The sequence below is a fragment of the Falco punctatus genome (assembly GCF_963210335.1).
Source record: "Falco punctatus genome assembly, chromosome: 3".
Lineage (NCBI taxonomy): Eukaryota > Metazoa > Chordata > Aves > Falconiformes > Falconidae > Falco > Falco punctatus.
The window spans coordinates 27026709-27048446 of record NC_137582.1 but is presented as its reverse complement, the minus strand read 5'-3'; the positions used below and the strand labels follow the sequence as shown (position 1 = coordinate 27048446).

Sequence of the window (21738 nt, the reverse complement as noted above, 5' to 3'; positions counted from 1 at the left end):
TAAATGAGGTGCTTTTTCCTTAAATTAGGAATCCTGTCCTACAAAACCAAACTATTAGTCACATCAGGAAAAAACTCACATCTTCAGTAAAAGAAGTTTTTCTTTAAATAAATGTATTATGCTCTTGCCCTGGTGATCCCACTTCCTAAACCTTCAAATTACGAGTGTGTGTCTCTCTATAAAGCCAGAACACAAAGGAGTATTGCAGGTGAGTTCATCAGTATGGTTATCAAAGCTTTGCCTAGGGTGTAGCAAAGGAAACACTCAAACACACTAAAAAAATGCCTGACTGAGCAGCTGGCAGGGACAAAATGTATAAACTCCTTTAAAGATAGAGACAGGGAGATGTAGCAGCAGATCTAAAATTGTGACAGTTCCCCTACATCAACAATTTTCTGTACCTGACCCCATACAGGAAGAGAAAAACAAAAATCCAAATTCAGCATCTGCTATCAGAGTTCTCCACATTGCTAAGCTCAACAGAGATCTTCCTAACACATGAAATTAGAGAATTAGGATTCATCTCCTGTGACCTAACAGAGCAATAATGTAGAAAATGTGCTTAAAGGTCACTTCTCATTGTTTTTACTTTGTGGGTTAGTTGATACCTTCTAAAGATAAATATTAAGAAATACCATCCCCAAACTTACCTACTTTTAAGAACCTACAGAGCTGCTGCCACGTTATAATTGTAACTATTAATTTATTATTACTCCATTCCAGTTCTTATAACAAAATGCCTTTTAAAGAGAATTTGTAATGACAACTTTCATGCAGCAAGCCCAGCATAATGTTTATTGGTTACTGGTGTTCATTGTTGGCTCTTGAGAAGTTGATTGTGGATTGATTGCTGGATCCAGAATGCACTGCTTCGGTGGGGACAGCAGGGTTATTTTCATTTGCTTTTATCTACAGAGAAGAAAAAGACAATATGATATAATCTTCCAAAAGAAAATCGCTGCTTTGCAATTTGTCACTCAGAGAGGCAATAATGGAGAAAGAGTGCTAGGAGCTAGAAAGAATGATTATTGCTCCCTCACTCTATTGCAGCTTTAGCCTTTAGTCCTCTCTGTTACAAAAGCTTTCTCCCTTATGACAGAGGAAAACAAATAGGATGCTGCACTCTTGCTGCTACTGATGCCCTGATGAGGTTCACTGCGAGGTAGCTTTAAAGGAATGATACAACAATATGTGGAAAAGCTAACTTCACCCTCCCACCATTGCAGGTTTGTTCCTGTCCCCATATTAATAACCACTAACAGACTCATTTTATGTGAGGCAGGAACTGAGGCTTCATCCAACTACTGGGAAATCATTTCTCAAACTAGCTGACCGCATTGGTGGTACATATAGGCACCCAAAAACTCAGCCTGGATTTTACCATGCTTACTGCCACCCACTGTCCCCCCAGCCCATACTAATCAACACCCCTGCTGTAGCAGACAACATTTCAGCTGCAGTTGGCTTACAACAGCATGATGTCTCAATTGTGCTTGCTGAAGTTCTTTTACTTTTTCCTGAAATATTTCTTCTGATTGTTAAACAGTTAGAGAGTGGGGTGTTGTTGCCTAGCCTAGCCCTTCTCCCCACCTGCTTTATCCTACCCATTTGTTGCACTGCACTGATCCTCACTAGGTTCTTCTGAGAGACAGTTCAACTCACTTAGCCAACAGAAAACTAACCCAGAAAAAGGAAGCTGTTTTCTGCTGATTTAGCAAGTAAATTAGCTCATGGAAAGATCTACTGAGCACCAGGGCGTATATTGTTGAGGGACTGTCAATAACCAAGCTACACGCTGTGGACACTGGAGAGGAGGAAAGAGGAGATGCTGGATGTTATTGCTCTGTTAGCAGCACTGAGCCTTACAGTAGCTCAGCGATCCAGCAGAACGCTACTGGCATTGACTGCAGCACCTCTCTTGTGTGAAGACAGCTGTTGTCTTTGCAAAACAGATCTATCAGCTTAACCCAAACAGTACAATCCGTGGAGAGTTATTTTCTGTAACACAGGGACACTAAAGAATTTAATTTTTCACATCAAGCTGGTTTTTGTTTTTTTATCTGTAAATTTGCAATCCAAACATTTATGCTTTGTTTATACTCCTGGTGTTAACTGAACTCAGGTTTTCTATGGGCTTTCATACCCATATCTCAGTCTAGCAGTTAAACTCCATTTATTTCTTTTGAAATTTTAAAATTAAGCTCCGTTCAGAAAGAGGTCCTCCACACCTGGGTTGCCACACATTATCATCAAACGTGAAGATACCAAGACAATTCAGCTTCTGAGAGGGTTTATTTCAGCCAAGCCAGTCACAAGCTAGATGGCCTGCTACACTTTTGTTTTCTTGAAGTTTCAGAGAAGCATTACGTAAAGTAGTTCTCACTAATCAAAACACAGTTACCTGCAAGAGCCAAAACTGGGGAATGAACCTATTATTTTGGTGCGACAGGTGTTCCTGAGACCGCACCTGTATACGGTGCTCTCTTAACAGGAACAGGCTGACAGACCTGCAACAAAACATTTCAAATCTTTCACCATTATTTGTCTTCACCATGCAATTGCTAATTGGACACAATCAAAATAGCAGTCCTCTGATAACCCAGCTTTGTATGTTATGCATCCCAACAATTTTGTCAAACGTCTCTCTTGAAAAGGTCCCTTACACTGGGATTAAATTGTTCAGTTCTCAGTTTTCATCAGGAGCTGGGTGGCTTAATCTGTTCAGCACTGTAACAAAGCAATTCTAAACCCATTTTTTCAAAGAAGCAACTGATCATGTTCCACCTTATTTTCTTGATGCTTCTCCCTTCCTTAGTCCAACAGGCAGAAGCCCTGAGATTATGGTACATAATTAATTCGGATATGCTGGAAAACAATCAGAAATCAATGAATCTGGTTGCTTCTGTATGTTTTTTAAATCTTGGTTCAGCTACTTCAGGATATCCCAGGAGAGAACAGGTACAGAGGAAATAAATCTGAGCTGCGCTCAAGCTATAAGCTTGTTCTTTGTTAGAATAATCACATTTTCCAGTGATGCTCTTAATATAGGTAAGAGGTTAATGACCATCAGTGAAACAAAATCCTGCCTTGTGTGGATATCTGCCATCCACCACCCCAGTTGCTGGCTACAGGGGGTTGAGCTGGTTGAAAAATCACTTCTTAAGACACGCTACACTTGATGTTTTTGTTAAGAGAAAATTCTCTCTAGCTTTGATGGGAAATGAAAACCATCACATTCACCGAAGTCTTTCAGAAATTCTATAATTATCAAATTCTTTATAAATTTTAGTTTAGTTTTGATACTAATCATCCGCTAACAAAAGATATAAAGCTTTAGCAGAGATGCCAGGATCTGGAGCAACTAAAACTCAGTTAGGCTTAAGAAAGCACGTAATTATTAATAACTGCAACATGTTCTCTTACACGGAAAGGAATGTTCCAAGTTTTTGTTGGTGTAATGCCATACAAATCTGTTTTCAATAGCTAGTTTCTATTACCATTACCTGGTTTTATTTTGCATGAAATGTCAAAGGGATCAACATTGCACAACACAGTGCTATAATAATAAGCAGTCCTCCTTTGAAAAGTATCAATGTCCAGTGGATTAAATAGACTTATGGGCACATACAACTTTGTGCATAATGCATATCCCACTGAAGATAGATCCAAAGGACGATTTTTAAGAGGAACACTATAGAAGGAATCTATCTAGATTAATGTAGAATGAATCTACGGTAGGTGAGTAGTTCTCAATATTTAGCCTGTGAGACCATCTTATCTGCAGCTGGCCATGGAATTGCATGACCTTTGGAGCAATTGTTTCAATTCAGTTACATGTTCAGTGGAAAGGAAAGACCTCTTCTCCACACAAAATCACAGTTTGGACTACTGATTCACTTTTTGACTAGATCTAGGAAGTCCAGGCACAGATTATTTTCTTTGCCCTTCCTTTCCCCCAGGAATATATAAAATTTGTGGGCAGATTTAAATGAGGAATAGAGTTTCAAAATAAAAAGCAAAGTAGAAACAGCATAGTGAGATGCTAACATAATGCAAGTAATTTACACTGACTTGTATTGGTACAAAAAAAAAAAGAAAAAAAGAAAAAAGAAAAAAAGAAAAAAAGAAAAAAGAAAAAAGAAAAAAAGAAAAAAAGAAAAAAAGAAAAAAGAAAAAAGAAAAAAAGAAATAAAGAAAAGAAAATTAAAAAAAAAAAAAGTGTTCCTTTATCTTTGGAAAGCCCAAAAATGCAATAAACCATTTTTTGTTCTCAATTCGCAGCGGAAACCTTTGTGCTCATGAGGGGAATTCCCTGCCTATCTACTGCATTATATGTATCAACTCACAGACAGCCCACCAGCTCCTGTGAAACTGTGGTCTTTGGAGGGAAGACTCACTCAGCCACTTCTATATGCCTTTCTTACTCCATCAAGACAACAGCAGGAAGCAATATACAGAATTACCTTGAAAGCATTTCAATGGGCCATATCTCACATGGACACTAGTCTGATTCAACTTTTAGATCCATCAGTGAATCCCACTGATTCAGGTTTTGATTTTAAAATATAGTTAGTCTGGGTGGTTTTGAAAATCCTACTCATGCTAAGTAACGCTAAGGACACAAAAGCATTCTTCATGAATGCGTGTATGGTAAATAGGCACTGAAAAGTCAATCTTACTGTATTTTGCAATATGTCTCTCAAAAAAACCCCAAACAAACAAAAAAATAAAGCAAGAGCTTGAACAGAGCTATCTTGCTTGGTCCAGCAGTGCACTTCACACACGTTCAGGTTTTAACACATTCTTACTGGAACAGAGCCAATTGTTCAATATTCTACAGGGGTTTGCTCCAAATATGTGATCCATAAAAGAGTTAGAAAATTATTGATTTCTTCCTCAGTGTAAGATTTCTTCCTGCATATGACGCTCAGCCTCTCTGATTTTCAGTTAAATCAGTAATTAAATGTATTAGTTAGATTACTCATGAGCAAAGCTTTGTCCACTTTTATTGCAAGTGGGACATGTTTATTTTGTGAAGTACCCAGGTTTAGTCTATGAGCTGTACAGACTACCCTAAGAGCAGAAACTTGCCTGTGATATTTTTCTGTAAGATAGAGTAATAAAAATTGAGTCTTTTGTTTCATTTCCTCCCACCTTGGCAGATTTTGATTAGTAAGGGAAATTACTACTGAATCCCCAAAACTCTCTTCCCAAGAGCTAGTTATCCTCATGTTGCACAAAGCATTACAGAGATTTATTAGTTTAATTAACCTGTTCCCGCTGCTTGACTCGTTTGTAGACATATGGAGGGAATGGTGGACGGGAGACATATTTGCCTTCTCCTGCTGTGACATTGAAAGCTCCGCCTTCATAAACCACTTTGCCTCTTGAAACTGTCACAACTGGGACTCCATGGCAGACCATTCCTTCAAATATATTGAAGTTGTTGGCCTGGTGATGTGTCTTTGCAGATATTGTCCTGTGTTTACAAAGCAAAACAACAACTAAAATTACTATGATCCTTGCATTTTACTTCATTATAAAATTCTGAGAAATTGATACAGGAAGGAAATTTAGCAGCATTATTAAACTACGACATTGTACAGTACATCATGGAACAGCTGTAAAAATAGGATAGAGCAATAACATTTCATTGAACAGTAATTGAATTTCAAAAGAATGAAGAGGGAGTCAAAAGGAAAGACCTTTGCAGCCTTGAAATGCAAAATTTTCCACTAGAAAGAGGTGAGTGGGAAAAAAATCAGATTGTAATACTTTATTTGGATAACATTATTTCATTCAGCCTTGTCAAGCAAATACCTATGCACAAGAAGGTCAGAAGCTCTCACTTTTTAGCTAAAATGACTTGCAATTTCAGGTTTGAAAAGTATGGCTGCAATATTCCAAAGATTGAGACTCACAAATAGCACAAAGACTATTTCACTGGAAAGTCAGTAGATGGTAATGAATTTTGGTAACTCTTAATGTGAGTTGGACTGATCCAGTGACTGACAGCCCAAATATCTCGATGCTGCCAAACAATAACGACAACATCACACTTCTACTTACCTTTCCTCCAAGGGTATTAAGCAAATTATAATCTTAGACCTCAACAGTATTCATTGGAGCTATGGTATTATTGCTTTGCTTATGCACAGACTTCATTCTTTATGATCACCATTTTTCTAGCCAATTTCTCCAACCCTAACTGGCTACATTAAAGGCAGTGACAGTGCTAGAGCTGACATTAGCATCTGGAAATGCAGACTGTGTGTACTTCCTTCACTATCTATTTTCCCTGCTGAGCTACTTGCTATCTGCTGTATCTAATATGGGTCACATGATTTTGAATTTTGGTTTAATTTATTAGCTTCTTGTTTCCAATTTACGTTTTTGGAGGGTTTTAAAAATAATTTGGAGAGTTTCTATTTTATCATCATCTGTAATTTCTGAAATGAAGGAAGCTTCACGCTTTTGGCTAGCAGTCAGAATTTTCCAGAATAAGTGCTAACACAATCAAAAACCCAACATGCATATATAGCATTAACAGTATTCCAAAGTTCATACAATTTGAAAAAGAATTATCAAAGTCAAAATAATATGAAATATAATAGATTAAAATACTGATCTATTTGGAGAAGAATTTTCTAAACTTCAGTTAACATCTTTATCAAAATGAGAAAACCACAAAAACCCTATATCTTTCTTGAAGTATAGCCATTTTCAAAACCAATCATGTATCAACTATTCCAAACAAATACTTATACAAAGGAAAAAAGAATTTTTGGAAGGATACTTGGTTTTCCTTTCATATCATTCTGTTGAACTAAGAGAAATTGGTTTTATCAAGGACTACATTTAAATATTGGTGGCAACTGACTTTTTAAAGGCTGTATATATAGAAATTCTATGACCAATCTGCCCAAATGAATAAAATCTCTTCCTTATTCAGTACACCTGGGACAGAAAACTTAGACATGTCTGATCACCAGTATCAGCATCATCTTGTAGATTCACGGTGGAAAGAGTGAGCACTAGGAGTCAGACCTCTTGTATTCACCAGTCCTACGAATACCATTGAACAACTTCATCCATGGGTGTTATAATAGCCCTGCAAAGAGCTTGTTGCTTATTGCTTTACCCTTATGGGTCAAATTGCTAGAACAGTAAATAAGAACAACTGTAACATAATTATCTTTAGCATTCTCTGGGTATACATATCTGTTAGCACAATAGCACTGGGACACAAAAAGAAAAATTAAAAAGGTAATCTGATCAGACTAACAAAAAAATCAGCAAGATCCTTCAACTCAACATGTTTAAATGTGCTAGAGCAGGATCACCAGAGGTAAACATGCCTCAGAGGTAAGTACATCCTTCATAAAAAGATATAAAATGAATGGAAGTTAGCACATTTAAAAGTAATATCCGTTTGTACAGCTAAACCTTACAATATGACAAAACATATTTCCCAGAGCTTGTCTCAACAACAAACTTGTATAGAACTCATTTATAACTTTTCTGTTGAAACAAGCCTTAGGTCATGCTGCCCTTTCTGAAGGTGAAGCACATTCTCCCTGATGGAGATCAGCAAAACGTGTCTGAGATTTAACCCTTTGACATTATCAATGGCAGTGAAAGTTTCAGGTAGCAAGTGAGCAAACAATGAAAACAGAACTAGACAGTGTGCTTGGCTCTGCAGCTCGTAACAGCAACCTTACGCAACAGACTGTTTACTGCTGTATCAGCCATTTCAGCAGCAGGCAGCTTGCTAGGAATCTTAGCAAAATTCCAATGTTTACTCTGAATGTCTGAACACTACTGACCACTCCACTAATGGCAAGAACATCTGTAACCTAGTTATAATTCAAGAAACCAAGACTGCCACCACAGTGAAGTATAACATAACAGTTGTCTCCAGCACCCTAAGTGATGTCTGACGTAAGGGATTACTCAGCATGAGAGAGCAGCTTCTGACTCCAGGCTTCAAAAACCTGTATTGGGTTTTTTTAAATAAAATTTTAAAAATTCTCTAGTTCTGGTTATAAATTACAGTGGCTTTTGTTTCAAGCAACCCTTTCTCGGAGACTGAGATCAGAATGAGTACTTCAACATTTAAAGAACATTCTCCTCTACAAAGAGGATACCGCAAAGACATCAGACTCTGCTTTGTTCCTACTTACATCAATGTTTCCATGTAATTCACTTAATCTGCTTTTGATATACAACTGTGTTGCAAGGAGGTTTTAGGAGATCAGTATAAAAATTGACATGCCTCTAGTACCAGAGGAAAAAATGCTTCTGAAATTGCCTTTTTTCCAACCCAGTGCTTCTGTCCAACGAATTTACAGTCAAATAGCAATTATTTTAGTCTAAGAGCAACTACCAGATTTTCTCTGACTGTGTGAGCATCCAGTGACTAGTAATGGTCTATGTGAGAAAGGGCTTTACAAACACTTGTAGAATATTCTATCTAAATAAACTACAAACTGAAGTTTGAAATTTAGAAAAGAGCACCAAATTAGACTAATGCAGCAAGCTGTAGGGTAAAATTCAAGACTGTGCAGGTGGTCAGCTCAGAAATTATGTCCTGAAGCTTTGTTGAGGAGTTAGAGGTCCAGTTTTCATTTCGAATCAAACACAACCCAGCAGCACCACAAACATGCCTACGTCTCAGTCAAAGCCTAAGATACTAAACAGTGAGTTACAGTCAGGCAGGAGGGGAAACTGGATGAAGGGAAACCATTAGACATTAGAGTTGTCTTCTACCCCCCATAATGCATAGAACATGAAGCCACATCAGCCCAGTGAAGGTGGATCTGTTGGACTAAAGTGAACTCTAGAACCTAAACTTTGACTGCTGTGAGGATTATCACTTTAATTTTCAAGGTAGGCATAAGAAAATGAAGAATTTCTTTAGTTTCAATGGAAACTAGATGCATACCTGTAGTTTTCTTAAAAAATTCCAGGTACAGGAATATGAAGGAATTCTGTAGTCGACCACCCTTAGGCAAGAACAGCTGCTCAACATTTCAGTAGAGGACACCTATTTTATAATTAATTAATTAATTTAAAACATAGTAATAAAGGAAGCAAAAATGACCTGAATCCGTTGTTTAAGAGAAAACAACTGCTTTGATGACAGCTGCCATAGAAAACAAACTTATGTAAGAGTCAGTATGTGATCTGTAAGCAACTTCTTTCAGTGCTTGCAATGCAGTATCTCTAAGCTTTTCGGAGCTGGGGGTAGGTGAGAAATACAGTTTGCTGAGGATAGTATCAGCCTTTGCAAGTTGCCTTTTCACATCACCTTCAGATGTGTTTGAACTCTCCATATTGCTAACTTGCTTTTCTAAATTCTGGAAAAAATAAATAGATGGTTCATCTTTCATTGCTGAGCCACCACTCACTTAAGTTGAACTTTTTTAATGCTAAAGAGTCAGTTTTATTAAAAAGAAAGGTAAAGGAGGAGGGGAAAAAGAGAGGAAAAAGAAGAAAGAGAGTCTTAAAATCTATGTGCAAAAACACTAGCTATAAGCCCATAATGTGGATTAAAATCACTGTGGCCTCTTCTATATTAAGGAATTGCAGTAACTGCACATGCAAATACATGCAGGCAACTATTCATAAAGTTGTATTCCTCACCTTTTTAAAAATATATACATGTTTAAGTAAGCATTGCTTTTGAGTAGCCATATGAAGTGAGGAGATTTGTGTATAAAATAACAGATGCAAGAAGAGGTAGGAAGTTAATGTTCGGGAGCTCCAACTCAAAGTGACTTATCTGAGGGGATGGGATCTCATTTTAAGGTAGGTAGAGAATTACAACTATATTATTTTTTTGATTATGTTAAGTAACTCATTTGTCAACAATACCATCAGTCTGGTCTTACTAGTCCCTCCAAACTGATACGGGATGGAAGTGAAAATTGTCAAACTGTATAATGGGCAGGAGGGAAACAGTAATGAGAAACTAAGCTCACAGAAAAGCATAAAAAGAGAGGAAAATACAAATTAGTCTGTTTAATGACTAAAGAAGATCTGGAAGCGATTACCAGGGAGAAAAAGGCAAGGTTATATAAGAAGAAAATAAGAGATTTTTTTTTTTTTGGTAAAGTTTCTAAGATTCAGTTCTCTAAAGAGAGCAGCTGACATTTTGCAAGACAGCAAGTTACTAGGGAAACATACATCATGCTCTCTCAGAGAGGTTTATTTTGTTACAGTTCACATAACCACAGAGTTGTGGAGGTTGGAAAGCATCTCTGGAGATCATCTATTCCAAGCCCTCTGCTCTGCTCAGGGTCAGCAAAAGTTGGTTTCTCAGGGCCCTGTTCAATCAGGTTTTAAGTACCTCCTAAGATGGGGACTCCACAATGTCTTTGGGCAATCTGTGCAACTTGATAATCCTCACAGAAAAAAAATGTTATTTCTTAAGATTAAATGGAATTTTATGTATTTTAACTTGTGCCTATTGTTTCTTTCTCCATGTTCCCTTAATTTGAAATTACAGGCCTTTGACAAGAACTGTGATTCTAGTGAATTAGTGTACATTCATGCATGCACACACTTGCACTTGTGAAAAAGAATATGGGGCTACTGAAAGTACCAGAACATACTTGTCCTGTGCAACACATATTTGTATGCCACATTATTTCATTTTGCCTCATTGTGTCTAGATGCAGTTATCTGTATACTCAGTATTCAAAATCATGTTCATTCATCAAAACAGTAAAACAGTTGCAGTATTATTTATTCTAATCATCTGCTAACATCTTCGCTTCTTTCTCTTTCACGTTACGAAAAATTACAGCTAGTTGCCTGGCGAAGAGTACTTAAATGTTGTGGCTTGTCTCCACTTGAGCATCTGAGGCTGAAAACTTGAATACAAATGAGATAGATATAGGCTGCAGATTTTGGTTCTAACAAATGCAAAAGATTTATCCATGAACATATCTACAAGCAAACAAAGGCATCAAGGGATCATATGCCAGCAGACTGGAACACCCTGACTTCTCTGGTTTGCATCCAGTGACTGTTTCCCCTAAACCAGGGGTCCTCAAACTTTTTAACCAGGGGGCCGGCGCGCGGATGCAGTGGCAGGCAGTCGTCTGCGGCTGCTTGGTTTCCCCCCCAACCCCCGGCAGGGGGGTCTGTAAATACCGGGGGCCGGATTGAGGACCCTGGGGGGCCGTATCCAGCCTGCGGGCCGTAGTTTGAGGACCCCTGCCCTAAACCAACACTAGAAACAGGGGCTACAAACCATGTCTTCCCTAGTCATATCATAGAAGCTATATTACAGAGAACACAGCCTTTTCCTCCCTCTCCTCCTCACCTGAGGTCTCTGCGTTCCCTGCCAGTCAGGGATGCCCCTCCAGCAGCCATGTGCTCGGGGCTGCCACCGTCACTGCCATGCTCAGGGCTGAGCCCAGCTCCACTGACCCACGTGGGGCACACTCTGGGCCTGACAAAGAGGGCCACTCCAGCAGAGCCCAAGGAGGATGGGGTGAGAGACTTCTACCTGCACAGCTGGCTCTGCCTCTGCGTTCCAAAGCAGCTAAAATTTGGTGAGTGGGAAACTGGTGGGTGAGGCTTCCCAGACTGCATGCAGTTATAATGAAGTGGCGGGACTCGGAAAGTTTAAATCCATTTGAGACAGGTTTTTTTATCACTACAGGTCTTTGATCTTGACTTTGGGGCCTGATCCAGGGCTTATTTGCAAGACTCCAACAGACTACATGGAGTTTATTGGGCCCTAATACTTGCCAGGAGCTGAATATCTCTTCTGAGATCTTTAGCCCTTTCTGCCCCTACTTACAAGGGATGCTTAGCTCTTTCCATGGTCTGAATTGGGTACTGCAGTATTTAGATTCCTTGCTGAGCATTTCTGAAACAAGCCCTAGAGATTTTGTTTTCTTACTTGTTTTCAAATATCTAAAGGTGTCAGCTATAAAGGACACTGACTTGCTGACAGGTGGTGTTCTCCTCTCCTTGCTTACTCTGCCCCCTCCTTCTGGAATAGTCTTCACAGTTACTTTTGTTTCACAGACTTGGGCTGTGACATTATTTGTGTGCAAAGAAGTGTGTGAAAGAACTCAGTGAACATTCTTGATCAAAGCACAGATTAAAATAAGATGGTACAGTGAGTACACATTTGCTGCCTACCTGCGTTTTCCCTAGGAGCTCTCACAAAACAATCCTGTGTGCACAGGATGTATTTGGGATGCTGAGGGTGTTGAGGTCTGCAAGATGATGTTTGGTGGCAAATGGCTTCAATAAAGCAAGAGGTCTCTTTCGTATTTCTGTATTTTTAATGAATATGCAATAAGGAAGCTAAGAAATAGATATAACCTGGAAGAACTCATAACCTTTCTTTTCCAATGCTGTTTCTGACTAATTTATACATTTAATGGGTTTCTTTCTAATAATGCTTGCTTTCATGCAAAACCTGCTAAAACCAGTACTGAGAAGCTTTTAAATACTGTAGCAAATCTGACAACTGTTCATATAATATTTTCTGCAGGAATTAGCCGAAAATGCTACAGAAATAGACCAGTCAGTGAAGCTAACCTGTAGAAGGAAAGCCTCAAACAAAGTGGCAGAGTGCTGGAAGTGGAACCTTGAATTGCAATTGCTCCTAGCTTTCAGAGCTGTCATGTAGAATTCACTAGGTTTTTATAATCTAGAAAGAGAAAATCCTGTGTGCCAAGATAGCACCCAACATGTTACTATTGTGCAATTATGTGGGAGGGGAAATGTAGCCAGTTTTGTAAGGATATACATTTTAAGAGCTTCACTACCTTTCAGAATGACTTCAGAATCTTCCCTATAGACTTCCTCTGACAGATTGTGATAATACCAGTTCCTCACAGCAATACTTCAGCGATCGTCTAACTCTTCAGGCTGGTATCAGCCAGTATTTGGAGACTATAGCAACACAGCATCAAATCAGAACTGGAAAACTGCATTTTCCTCTTACAAGATTTAGATTTTCAAACAAGAAAAAAAAAGTCATGCTCAAAAGAGGAAAGACTTAGCAAGAAAGAGGAACAAGCCTACTGTGAAACTGAAAATCACTCCCCAGAGTCAACAAAGCACATGAGGCTGCATCTTGTGTAATATCCTAAATGGTTGAAGTCCATTATCTAGATCTTTTTTTTTTTTTTTTTTTCTGCTGGGCTGTTTATGCCCTCTTCAGGATTTATAGTGAAATGAATAGACAAGCACTAGTGAGATTTATATATACTTATTCATGTAGTTCACACAATTGTACCTGCAGAGAGGCATGTTCTTAGCAAAGTCATAGGGATAAACACTGGGAACAGTACCAGATCAGGAAAAAAGTATTCGATGAACTTAAAATTAGCTTGCTCAGTAAGAAAATACAGTGTAATGCCCCTTCACAGCTGCAGTGGGTAAAAAGGCAATTGGAACACTCAGGAGAGGGTGAAGGGAGGCAGAAAGAATGTTTGGGAGGAAAAAGGATAAATAAATACAGGAGCTGACAAAGCACCTTGAGAACAATATCAGAACTCTGCTATGCTTCTAGATTCATTTGTCACCAGGGCAGAGTAGAAGTGAGCTCAGAAAAGAATCCCTCAGTTTGTTGGTTTTTTTTTTAATTGGAGTTCATAGCTCCATTGTCCTGAAATAGCTCATCTCAAAATATGCTTGCTCAACATGCCAGAAGGCATAATGCACATGAAAATCTCTCTGACCCAGTGCTGGGCAGGCCTCTATGTTTATTGGAGTTGACACTCCTGAAACTTCTTTTGCTGGTGCTTCCAGTTTTTTTGTGGGACTTCTGAACAGCAACCTCTATGTCCTCAAGCTTTGCAGCTTGAAATACAGAATGCTTTTCCTCTCTCTCTCACATGGTTTTGGTATTCATTAATTACTGAAATGAGGAAGAACTCCATCATCAAAAATTCAAAACCCAGAAGACTAGTCAAGAAAATTTTGGTTGTGTAAGGTAAATCTAGGATTAGGGTATTTTTTCCCCCGCATTTGGCTTCCAATATTAGATTTGCCTGGTTACATTTCAAAACTTTCCTCTACCTTAACAGGAGTCTTCAACTCTTTTTTTCAAAAAAACAAAGGCTGAAAATCTAATGCCATCTGAGTTACAACAGCTCAGGCTTTAGGAATACCAAACACTGTGATAACTTTGATGAAAGCTGCCCATACTGTCATGCCCAACACCCCACAAAGCTCATCTGGGGTTAGTGATTGCTATCTTCTATGGATTTACTGACTATTTCGATGACACTGATGAAGAGATTTCAAGGCAGGTCAATGTGTGCCTTCAGCACAGTTGTACGCTCACACTGCTCACTAGAGCTAAGCCCAAGACAATAGCACCAGCCCCGCACACCTCCTGACCTGCTGCTGCTTCTGTGTGCAGGGACGGATGTGGTCAGATGTAAGGCTCAGATGTTAAAGTGCCTCCAGATTTAAGCTAATCTGCTCAGCATTTGAACAGTGGAGATGCACTTGCACAGCCCATAGGCATCTCAGCTGCGAAAGACAACTCCCCCGGTGAGCTGGCTTAGTGACAGCTGGCTGCCAAACCATTTCCAGGCAGTTTAAACAAGACCAGGATGAGCACAAGAGCCAGAGCAAGACTCAAGATACGTAATTATTGAGATATTTATAGTGGCCTAAGTGTGGAGCTGGCTGATGGTGTGAATATCAGCTGTAATGCACAGTATGCTGTGCAAGCCAAGACTTCTAGAAAGACACTGCAAGCCCTTTGTAGCAAAAATGTGCCATGGCATCAAGTCATGCAGGGTGAGACATCAGCATACCTTTTGCGCATCTGTTGCTGGTGTGAAAAGCTCTGTTCTAGCAGACTTACTGTGTATTAAGTCAGAAAACTCCTTAAATAATAGCATAAGCAGGCACATCTTGAGCTTCAAAACTAAGCTCACTCCTGACTCTACCACTATATTTGCTCTATCACCTAGGGAGAACATATTAGGGGGGTAAGACCCCACACTTTCACCACCCATGCTGACCACCTTTGAATATTTCTGAAGTAGCTGTAAATTCAAAATAAGCTTATAATGGGTCATTCTGTAGGAACATAGGCTCCTTTCATGCTCTTTGCAGTCAGAGAAAGATAAACATACTCCAGCACTTAATAGTTACTCTTAAGATCCCAAAGTGGTTAATTTTCCTCTTAGGATACCAAGCCCAGGTAGCATAATGTACAGACCTTGTTATTTTTGCACTTGGTCAGCAATTTAAGAGAATATTTTTAAAATTCATCTAGAGATCAAAGATCTCTGCTTGCACACACTATTGTAGGAGACAAATAAGCTCTAAATAATTCACATGAAGTGCTGTGGAAAAACACTATAACCTCATCCCAAAGGCTTATTGCCGTACAGAGGTTTTGATGTATTTTTTCCTGCAGAGAGGCTGGATGGGAGGAAATAACTACCAATACATACCTTGTAGCTTTGGGATCCCAAATTACAATGTCAGCATCAGAACCCACTGCAATTCTCCCCTTCTTTGGGTAAAGGTTAAAGATTTTTGCTGCATTTGTGCTGGTAACAGCTACAAATCTGTTTTCATCCATTTTTCCACTGTACTGTAGAAGAGCACACAAAAGCAAACATTACTTTTTTAAACAAGGAATGAAAAAAATGTTCTTGTTGTTGAAAAGCCTCGACTGAGTGACAGACAAAAATATCATATTGAAGAGCTTAAAAGAAATAAAAATAACTGTTTGTCTCAGATACACATACTGCAATGTACATTCACTGCATACAATGACTTTATCTTACTTTACCCCACAACAAAGGGAAAAAAAAGGACAACTGTAAATCCAAATGCTCTTGTGGATCCAGTTTCAAGTCAACTGAAACCAAGTTTTTTTAGCTGGTTTTCAATTTGTAGTCCTGCTCAGCAGTTTCCTCAGGAGACATAACATCTCCCAAGTATCTAGGTTTTGGAAAATGGTGAGAGAGTATTAAGGAGGGGCTAGAAGATGATAAAGCAGAGTCAAGGCACAGTGTGTAATACAGGAAAGGTGATTTGCAAATCTCTTCAGCAATAGCACTGCAGTTGTACTGCTCAGTAAATGTTTGAGATCAAAAAAAACCCCAAATCTGCTGATGTGACACATCAGCAAAACAGGAAATAATAATGGATATGCATGTGTCTTGGGGCTGTCCACTGCTACACAGCTAATTTAATCCAGCCTCCATGACTGTTATTTGCTCAGAAAGCCAGCTACACTGGCAATAGTACGTAGGTCAGTCTAGGAATCAGAATGTTGTAAATGCATGTTTGTATGGTGGCCTGTGAGCAGCCATCTGAGAAGAAAAGCATAATGAAAGTCTTGAACGCTGCTCTTCTAAATAATGGTGTGTGGGAAGGGAGGGAAGCTTTCCAGACAAACTCTCACAGCTGTGTATTTTACAAGTAAGAAAAGGGAATATAAGACTGATTGAAGAACTTTTTGAAAAATTACCTTGCCCAACTAGATACACTGTTCAAAAGCAGCACAGAAGTACATATTCATTTCTCCTTTTCATACTCATCACAAGCTAGATTATATTCCGTTTTACACCATAAATAACCTCACTAGAGCTATGTCACAGGTGAATATAGGCAGAAATCGGCTTTGTACGCACCAACTGGAGCTGAATCTCAAATACAGATAAACAAGAGATTCTGAATCACATCCTTACCAAGTCTGTGAGGTAGATAATTCTACAGTGACCAATAAATATGCTTCACAATGCATTACCAACAAGACTTCACTACTGCAAGAAAACAATATTAATTAAAAAGTCAAACTAGAGCCTCTAGAACTTAAAAGTATTGTATTAGCCAAAGCAATCATAAAACCCAGATAGCAACAGGTCCCTCACCAGATTGCCTCACCTCCCCCTTCATCAGACTACCCCATGTCAAAAAAGCCTGGCCAGTAGCTTTCATATTTACATTTGATTAGAGCCTGAAGGGCTCTAATCCTAAGAAACACCAGGCATTCTTGTGTTGGCACTGAGAATCTGAAGTAAATGGGACCTGAAGGTGCTTATCTCATGATATCACAGGACTGAGCCGTACATTAGAGAAGCATTTCTTATCTGTAGCTTGTTTCCTCTGGCTGAAAACACAAATTAGAAGCTGACAGGCACACACCCAGTGCAGAAGCTCCTCCAACAGCTAAGTTTGAGAGACATGAAAAAGTACAGAACTGACCAAGCTGAACTTGCAGGCATCTCTTTTACTTTCATCTGTTGAGAAACACGTTTGAAGTAAATAACTGTGCACTACTGTTGAAACAATAGCAGTCCTTTGCTGCTAAACGATGGAAATTATTCCCTAGTGCTATATTTTAAGCACTGAGAATCTTCTTCTGTCTCTTAGGACCACAAAGTGAGAGTTAGTAAGGACTCTGTTATGGTATTTGATCAAAAGAGTTATCCTGTCATAAGTACACTTGATAAAATGGAGAGTTGATAACTGCTGAGAGATTGTATTGTTGGAGAAATCAATTACCTCCATGTTCAGACATCTTGATATACTTACAACACCTTTTTCCCATATGACTGACATCCTGTCTTCCACACCATTCACTCCATTAGGGATTTTTGTGAAGTCATCCTTCCCCAGAGCTTTTTGGCATATATCAAAGGTGCAATTGTCAGTCCCTGTCACAGATAGGTCATCACTACAGGGAAACAAAGTTCATTATGAAGCAGAGCATGTGCAAGACAGTGCCACATAAGATAGGTTAGACCAACCACTGCAAGGAAAAACTGATATTCCCTGCCAGCCTGTCTCCAGTCCAGTCTTCCAAGAGCAGCTCCACAGTAACAGTCAGTTCCCCTGTGAATTAGTTGCCTCTTCAGAAATCCCTCAGAAGAAACCAAGCACCAAAAATAACACTTTTACTTTGGATATGTCAAAGGTGTCCCACAAATGGAGGACTTTCCCACTTTGCCTGGACCAAGGGGCTTGGTTCCATCCCCACTTAGGGCCATTTTAGACTATATCACTCCATATACCCCGTGAAATTACTATGGATCTGCATAACCATCAGCCAGGGTTCAGGCACGCTGTCACAGGCTCTTTGGTCAAATTCAACCCTTTTGTGGAGTTAGTAATTGTGGTAATGAATACCAGTAAACTGCACATTTTGTTTACTGCAGGTATGAAAAAAGAAAAAAATCCTGCTACCTTCTCAAAAAGATGTCATGAAGTAGACAACTTATATCTACCTTCAGAAGTCAGCAGGCTTAGTTTTTATGCAGCATCCAAATTTCAAGTGAAAAAGGCAGCTGACCACAAAACCCAGACCCCTTAGCTGCAACCCTACTTTCTACACATTTCTCACTGACTTCCAGCCTTACTGTCCCTTTGGTCATGTTTCAATTTTTGCTGCAGTATTAGCAAGGCAAGGGTTATTGATTAAAATGAAATGGAGACAGAAGGCCACAAGAGTTCAGAGAAACAAAATCTGAACACTTTCTAATTTCTGTAATAAAAATACAGTTTTCATCTGTGGTTTCACCTTCCATTTCTCCTTCCTGATAATGTAATATTCTGTAATTAGAAAATCTCCAGGGCATCAACCTGTTATTCTATACTCCAGACAGAATTTGCTGAGTATTTGGGCATCAGCTGTCACTGCTTGTTCATCTGCTTACTTGGCCAGTAAGTTCATGAGAAAACCAGGAGTAGATGGATCTGGTCTCAGTGGAGGTCCCATGACATATGCTGCAGCATGAGCCCAGTCTTTATTCCAGTAGTGGGTGCCATCAGTGCCAAGACTAGCAGCGATAGGCTCTCCATAAACCACCTTTCCTGAAAATTGTAAAGCAATAGCACCATCATCAAACAACAAAAGCATGCATATCTTGTATTTTCTCTGTTGTGGATCTTTTTGGTGCAATGGATTTAATTTTGAATGAGTGTTTCAAATTAAACACCAACATATGGAAGAACATAATAAACTAAACTGTAAGACAGCATCTCTCTTTTGAATATTTTGCTGGTGATCTCCCAATATATTTCCTCATAAGAACATTGCTTGGACAAGTTTTTTAATTAAATTGTTGACAGATATATTATAATGGGTTTTACACATTGTTTACCAGGCATGTGATTGAGATTTCAAAAGGAACACATTCCTCAGTTGCATTAGTTATGCTCAAGATCTATATATTCCTTGATAGCACCTGTTTGGCACTCTGAAATTATTGACTATGTAACAATGTAAGTTAATATATACAGCATACAGACTTTGCAAGGTGGTACTTCTAATTGTCAGGCTATAATTGTTCCAGGAAGAACAATATAGAACAATATGGCACCAGACATAACCTAAGGAGGGTAAAAACATTTCCCAGATCAAAAACTATAAATAATTCAATTTTGAACATTATTTCCCAAATTTTAATCTTTAATTCTTTGCTGCACAATGTTCTAGATTCCTCAGAAGAGGACACCAACCTAGACTGGCTGTTAGTCTTTGGATAGAGCTAAAATATTTAAACTATTTTTTCCTCCTAGGAAACACGGGCTTGAAACTCATCAGAAAAAGATGGAAGATGAAACAAGATGTTTCACTCCCTGAGGAGGTGGTCCAGCCACTTTGCAGTTCTGTAGGTGAGCGGTGGTACTGCCCTGACTGTGATGGTCACCAAAGAATCAGTGAGCTGGGACCTCACACACCCACTCATAGGCTGCTTGGTGCTGGTCGAAGGCAGCCTGTGGTGGATCCTAGCAAGAGCTTTCTCCCTCCTCTGATCCCTACAGACAGTGGTTGTCTTGCTATGGATCCTAGATTTCACTCCAGGGACAGTTTTTATTAGAACTGTCACTGCATTACCCCAGCGAGGGCTCAGCTGGTAATTGCTTGGTGATGTAAGACAGGGACCTTTCTCTGGTTTTCTCTGCGTAAGCCATACATTCATGGTACTGTTGGAAAAAAAAAAAAAAAAAAAAAAAAACCAAACCAAAAAAAAACCCCAAAAAAACCCAAAAAAAACAAAAAACCAAAACACACAACTTTTGCAGTTTTCTCTCTGTACATTAGATTCTGGTACTTCTGTGAGCTACTGGATTGTAACTGTTACACTAGCATAGGTAGTTACTGAAGAGCTCAAATCTTTTCAAATGCACTTCCCACTGGAGTAGTGCCATTCCTTAAATCTGTGCTAGGCTTGCAGAAAGGACTCATACCGTTTAAAACCCATCGTTCTACAGTTATTTCTACAAGGTTTCAAGACCTGCTCTGACATCACTGTACTGTCCATTTATTCCAAGTACTACATAGTATTACTTTTTCCATGACCTAAAGACTCCCTATTAGCATTATTCATTTGCTGTATCCACCTCAGCAAGCTCTGACATGTTGAATGTGCTTGACTCATATTGACAGCTTGGCTTGGAGCATTCTAAGCTCCCAGTTCCACTTACCTACATACATTATAGACTTAAACTTGGGCTCAGAGGGAGACCACCATCATTTTTGGGCTTAAAGTAATGACTTAAGCAGTTATTTACCGTTCTTTGCAACTTATTTTCAAAACTTAAAGCACTGAATGTGAGACCATCTATGGAAGTCATATACATGACCACTATGTGAATGAGAAGATTTAAGTCAGGTTAGTGTTTTCCCAATTCAGAGCTGCTGCAGGAATCAGGGGGATCTTGGCCTTCCCTGGGCAACACCACAGTATTTGAGGGCAGGTTGCCATAAATCTAGATATATGCAGAAAAAGTCCTGCATATATAATTAATCTTGTATATTTACCTATTAGACTTTTGACAGATTTATCATGAGAAAGGGTCAGTAGAAAGGGGGAGAAGGGGGAAGTGTGGTGTGGTGTGTGTCTTTCCTACTGCATCTAAACAAGCTAAAGAAAATTCAATCCAATGTAAAGCTGAACTTTATGAAGGACATAGCTATAAATGATAAAAGTTAAAATGATAGGAAAGGAGTAAATGTTTAACTTCTATAAATAATTTTCTTATCTCAGTTTCACAATATAAAAATGAAAAGAAGTCTCCAAGCTCATAGTCAAATAGGCTGAGTTGATTCTAACTCATACCACAGCTGAAGATAATATTTCTGCAGTTAGATTTTGACCTGAGCAGCTCCCCTTGTTCCCATGAGTTAGAAGGAGTACAAGCCATTTCCTCAAGTGATTTAGAGTCTGAACACTGCAGCTTCAACAGACTACATCTGGACACTTCTGCTGACTGTGCAATCTCTTGCATTTCGTTTGGACCGTGACCAGCCAGACTGAAAGGTGCAATAATATCAAGACTCTGATTTAATCCAAATAACAAGGAAATTCTGCATTAAGGCTCTTTTAGCTCAATTGGCAAAAAGGAAATTCTGCATTAAGGTTATTCTAGCTTCTGCCTATAGGCACAGAAGTGGAATAATACAGTAATAAATCAGGTCTTTCCATTTGTTGTGTTTTCCTGTATTCAGTAGAAACAGTAAGCAGAAAGTTTTCTGCTGTTTGGTCTTTCTGACATCTCTGAGCTGCTGGGAAATAGCTGTGGATATGGTGACTTCATCAAATGCCCAAACTGGCTGGCAAGAGCTATTTTCACGTAAATTACTTTATAACAAAGAAGACGGGCAATTGCAATTTATTTTACCACCTACCAAAGCTAAAAAAGAGTTATAATCTTGAGAAACACCAGCTAACATTTACAGACTTGAAAAACTGGTCCTTGTGTGCTTATTCCAGTAAAAGT

At 39.0% G+C, this 21738-nt stretch overlaps 1 protein-coding gene across 1 annotated transcript in view; it reads right to left on the bottom strand.

Moving 5' to 3' along the window:
• Nucleotides 1-723: 723 nt before the first annotated feature.
• Nucleotides 724-21738, bottom strand: part of DPYS (dihydropyrimidinase) — a 35091-nt gene continuing 14076 nt past the window's right edge. The window contains exons 5-9 of the mRNA XM_080378048.1: nucleotides 18669-18825; nucleotides 17548-17689; nucleotides 15453-15595; nucleotides 5272-5479; nucleotides 724-909 (exon numbers count right to left, since the gene is read on the bottom strand). Coding sequence (XP_080234174.1) covers nucleotides 802-909; nucleotides 5272-5479; nucleotides 15453-15595; nucleotides 17548-17689; nucleotides 18669-18825 — 758 coding nt within the window. The 3' untranslated portion in view covers nucleotides 724-801. The remainder of the gene's footprint in view (nucleotides 910-5271; nucleotides 5480-15452; nucleotides 15596-17547; nucleotides 17690-18668; nucleotides 18826-21738) is intronic.